The 5,403-nt window shown below is 41.4% G+C and overlaps 1 protein-coding gene across 1 annotated transcript; it reads left to right on the plus strand.

Annotated features, from left to right (window-relative positions):
• Nucleotides 1-415: 415 nt before the first annotated feature.
• LOC120555579 (regulator of G-protein signaling 9-binding protein) lies at nucleotides 416-3,893 on the plus strand. The gene has a single exon (XM_039794366.1). It carries the CDS (start codon nucleotides 1,110-1,112, stop codon nucleotides 1,848-1,850), a length of 741 nt encoding a protein of 246 aa, XP_039650300.1. The 5' UTR covers nucleotides 416-1,109; the 3' UTR covers nucleotides 1,851-3,893.
• Nucleotides 3,894-5,403: the final 1,510 nt, after the last annotated feature.

The raw sequence follows: 5,403 nt of genomic DNA on the forward strand, positions 1-5,403 counted from the left end.
TGTGGGTTGTTATTCATAGCCTACATCTCACACAGGTTATTATCCATTATCTACTACATTACTATAAATGTAATACCTTCAGGAAGCCTATAGGGTGATTCAAATTATCAACCTGGAAAAGTGTGAATACATTTACACTTGCAGTACTGTTTTTAAATGAAAAGACGAACATAAAAAATGCTCCAGCAATTGCGTAACTTGTCTCCAGAAATGAAGGAGACAACGCATACATAGGGATCTTGATGACAAATGGCAGATAGTGGCAGATAGGTTAGAGCTTTGTGACTTGACATCTTAGCTTATAGACATCACCGCACTGCCCACATTCAGGGACAAAGCAGCCAATGGCAGGACGCATTTAAACCAGACGCCGATGTGACCAAACCAATGAGAGCGCAGCTGCTTTGTTTCCCTGCCTGCATGGCTTTGTTTAGTGCGCACATGTGACCTCAGAAGGCGCTTACTGGCATTTAAACATCATCGACAGGGTGCTGAAGCGGACAGCTCCCCATACAGATAAACAAACCAAAACCTGAACACAATGGCTCCCCGTTATGGACGCTTTGAAGCCTTTTTCTATCTTTAACTCTCAGTGAAGATCTCCATTTCCCTAGCCGCGCATCATCTTTGAAAATTTAAAGGACTTTATTTTTAAGCCGCTGACGAGAACGGCGACGTGTTCTCTCTGCAAACGGCAGTTTAAAGCGGATGTTGTGACACCTGTAGCTGAATCTGGATCTCAGTCTCCTGAAACGAGAGGCTGGATTGTTTCACATCCCTTCTGCATCCGCCCTGCAGGAGAGGTGCTCCGGCGCTGTCTGATCTCGAGTGGGGAAGCGCAAAGGTATAGCCTAAAGCCATTTACAGACGCATTAATATCTAAGCCGCTCTCTGTGCCTGCTTAGACAGGAAAGAGCATGGATAGAGAGGAATTTGCTCTGACTAGTGCGTTGAAGGGATTTGTAGAGCTGGGTGTGTGCTCCTGTTGAAACTAAGCTCAGGACAGTGGATGAAGCACAGTCACTAACAGCTCGCCATTTCTCTTTCAGCCTTCTTTGGTTTATTATTTCATATTTTTGGCGAGTAGATTTGTTTTTGTTTAATCAGCCATGGGGAAAGATGAGTGCAAAACAATGCTGGACGCTTTGAACAAAGTGACCGCTTGCTACAGGCATTTGGTCATCGCCCTGGGAAGCACCTCGGACTCGCAGAACCTGCGGGAGGAGCTGAAGAGGACCCGCAAAAAGGCCCAGGAGCTGGCCGTGGCCAACAGGACTAAACTGACCTCTCTGCTCAAAGACAAGAGCATCAGCAAAGAGGACCGGGCCGAGTACGAGCGCCTATGGGTGCTGTTCTCGAGCAGCATGGAGCTCCTGGAGGTGGACATGAAACGGTCCCTGGAGATAGGGCAGGATTTCCCCCTCAAGGTGCCGACGAGACACCTGATCCAGACGGGGATGACCGGCAGCACCACCACGGTGGCGGCCCGGGCCATGAGCGTGCAGAACATGAAGTACGAGGCGGACAGCAACATCGACACGGCGGACCTCCGGGACCTGCAGTGCGAGATCTCCCAGGTGAGCCAGATGATGGAGGAGATGGAGATGAAGGTGCAGGTGGCGCCGTGGGCCGTCGAGGCGAAGCAGGAAGCAGGCGCGGAGCTCAAGTCCAACATGAGTGTGGGGAATTCCTCCGTGGGTGTGATCTCCATCTGCGAAGAGGAGCCCAAAGAAGAGGAAGGAGGCGGCAGCAGGGATAGTGGCTTCGCGTCGATCTGCGCTGTGGTTATATTCTTAGTCATCGTTACGGTGGCTGTGGTTCTAGGATATTTGGTCATCAACATGTCCTGATGTCTATAACCAACATAGTCCAGTCATTTTAAGCCAAAATGGGGGTCAACCTTGAACAAATTGCAACAGAAGCAAACTCAACTGATTTTGTATCCTCAATATGTCCTGAGTAGCTAAGGCAAAAAAAGCCCCGAAGAATCCCATTAGGGGAAAGTTTCGAAAAAGACCCAAATATAGGCCTATTCATTGTTTTTCTCACGTGAATAGGGTAAAAATTGTAAACTTTAGATATCACCATGAAAAGTACTGAGTTTATTATTTACATCAAGACAAACAAAAAATGTATTACAAGTTTTTAGAAATTGTTTGTTAACATGAGTGCATAATCTAATTAGGTACATATGTGCTAATTTGCATAAATACCACAACAGATCTAAACATTGGGTATAGCCAGGTGAAAATGTCTTGTTGAATCTTGTTGACATCTTACAGTACAAGACTTAATGTTAATGTCTGAATGGAACCCATTTAGGCTACCCATGAGCATTAATACATAGAGGCAGGAAGAAGTACTTCAAACCAGAGATAGGGAACAGGACCTACCTTTTGTCTTTGCATTCTCCTTACCCTTGTCTCCTGTTCTTCCCTCAGACTCATCCCCCAGAAACAGTCCCACGGACCCAGTCCCAAACCCCATCTCTGCAATAATAATTAATAAAGGCTGGTTTGAAGTACTTCTTCCTGCCTCTATGTATTAATGCTCATGGGTAGCCTAAATGGGTTCCATTCAGACCTTAACATTAATTCTTGTACTGTAAGATGTCAACAAAACATTTTCACCTGGCTATACCCAATGTTTAGATCTGCTGTGGTATTTATACAAATTAGCACATACATAATTAAATTATGCACCGTTTGCTCATGTTAACAAACAATTTAAACGTGTAATACATTTTTTGTTTGTCTTGATGTAAATAATCAACTCAGTAATTTTCATTGTGATATCTAAAGGTTAAAAGTTTTACCCTATTCACGTGAGAAAAAGAATGAATAGCCCTATGAATAGGCTATATTTGGGTCTTTTTCGAAACTTTCTCCTTTATAGGATTCTTTGGGGCATTTTTTTCTTTACTCAGGGCATATTGAGGATACAAAATCAGTTGAGTTTGCTTCTGTTGGAATTACCTCAACCTTTTTTCATAAAATGACTGGACTAACAGCCCACCCTGATGGACACCCCGCGCGGCTGCCCACGGGCGTGTCACCGTGGTTACAAGAGCCAGCAGCTCCACAACAGAGAGAAAGAATTGTTTTTTTTGAGGAGCTGACAAAATTGGGGACACGTGAAGTTATTCATCTTTCTCGGATTTATGAATGTATTCGGTGGAGTTGAGGAGTTGCACTAGATAGCCTACAATGTAGAACAATAGAATGGACGTCGAGCACAGTTTGAGGTTAAGTATGCTATATTTTTTAAAGGGGCCAAGGGGTCGTGTAGCCTATTTTTGGAAGAGGAAAAAAAAAAAAAAGTCATGAAATTACGTGACAGTGTCTGACCATCAGGATGATAGGCCAACCAACAACACGTAATCCAAGTGGATTAGTGGAAAAGATCAAGCGTAAATGTAGCCTACTGTTAAGTATTCCCCATGATGTTCTGCTGATTGATGCTTTACATTTATGAATTCAATCCAGCAAAGTCAGACGTGTTCAAAGGAGCATGGGGCATCAGAGAAGTGGGGTTAAGTTTATGGGAACTAATAGAGCCAGTATTCCTGTTAGGTGTGATCAAATCTGCACTGTTCCACGAGCACAGCTTTAATACACCATACAATCTATATATTGTAGTAGGCCTGCATCCTAGGCTACTGGTAGTAATTGCATCAAATCACAACGTTCTCCATGAGAGCCTTGGGGACCTGAGAGACAATAATGCACCCATTCACTGTAAGCCTGTTCATGTTCCTTTTCAGGGTTTTCTTGCAAACAGTGTTGAATGTATACATTGCAACATGTGAACAGAGGGTTTGTACATACAGACTGCTGTGTCAGATAATGTACATACATAAGTATATTTATTATAATAAAATTTTGAAACACACATTTGAGAAACGTGCAGTTTGAAGAAATATAGCTCCCAGGTGTTTCACAAGCAAGACTAGAGCAGTTTTTGCATGCATGCATGAGTTGAACGTCATATCAAATGGAACATTTGTTTTGAGTTATATGGCCAGTTTGTAATGACTGCAAAGCTTGACATGCATAGGCTACATCAGATGTACAGATTTATTTTAAGCAGAGGATTAGTATCTTAGACGTAACCAGGCTGGTTTTAAAATAGTGTTCTATTTAAAAAGGAAAGGAGACTAAAACAGATTCTTTAAGTCCCTAATGGTTTTAGTTATAAGAGTCTTTGAAGGTCCAAGGTGAACTGAGAGTGGATGACTGGCAGTGCCAAAGCCTTTATCTGCGACTGTTAGTTAAAGGGTGCGGGGTGGGTAGTTTGAGGTCAGCTCAGAAATAGTTTCAAGTCAGAAATCTTAATCACATGGTGTCTAAGAGCAAAGACTGGGTTGATAGCTGAGGGAAATCCAAGCAGAGAGATGTTAGTTACACAACATGAGTCTAACAGCGTTTGCTATTTAGCTATGAAGAAACAAGAATAGGAAATGATACAATGCTCTTATATGGAAGATCATGTTTCCCTTACTTTATTAGAAGTTTCGAAAGGTTTAATTAAAAAGATGCAATCTCACTGGGCAGATACATTTTGTTTTCTCTCCTTTTCTCTAAAAATCTTAAAATTTAAAATATTGAGTCAAAATAACTGTGGATGTTCAAAGTTCAACACTTTCTTCCTCCAAACTGTATTAGTTATTTATTTGAAACAAATCTATCTGTTGGTCTAAGGGGTTGCAAAAATAGTTTTAAGTAGATTTTTCAAAAATGGAATTAAGATGATTAATCCACAATTGAAAGCAAAACAAAAACTATAACAATTCCAAGTTTATGGTAAATTATATAGTTTATGGCACATTATCGTATGGATATTTACAGAGTGCATCACTGCTTACGAGGCAGGGGCTGAATTAAAAAGCAGAGGATATATTGTATCAGAATCTTTTCAGGTAAAAATGGAACAGCAAGATTAAATAAATAGGCAGTACATCAAAAGGATGTAAAGTGCTACTAACAACTACTATTAAAGAGAAGGGTAGTAGTATCGAAGCATTCGGTTTCTCTCCTCTGTTACAAATTCACAAGGATCCTTTGACATCAGCTAGTTTGTCACTTACAGTGGTGCTTTCAGGCTGAAAAACAAGAATCACCTCAGGATAAATAAATCAATGTCTATTCATCGTCCATAGTACAGGTAATGGACAACTTAAGTAATTCGTACTTATTCACATGCTCCAATGTGAATTCTAATGAAAAGTCTGTTATAATTGCTCGCAGTTCAATGGTTGCACAATGAGCTCTGAAATGACTTTAATGATCTCCTCCCCCATTCCTGAGGGGTTTCTCTGATAATTGTACAAGGTAAATAGACCCATGGCATATAAAGACCATTCAGCCTTAGTTTCCAGCATTGGAAGTATGTAATAATCTCAAA

Source organism: Perca fluviatilis, chromosome 3, assembly GCF_010015445.1.
Source record: "Perca fluviatilis chromosome 3, GENO_Pfluv_1.0, whole genome shotgun sequence".
Taxonomy (NCBI): domain Eukaryota; kingdom Metazoa; phylum Chordata; class Actinopteri; order Perciformes; family Percidae; genus Perca; species Perca fluviatilis.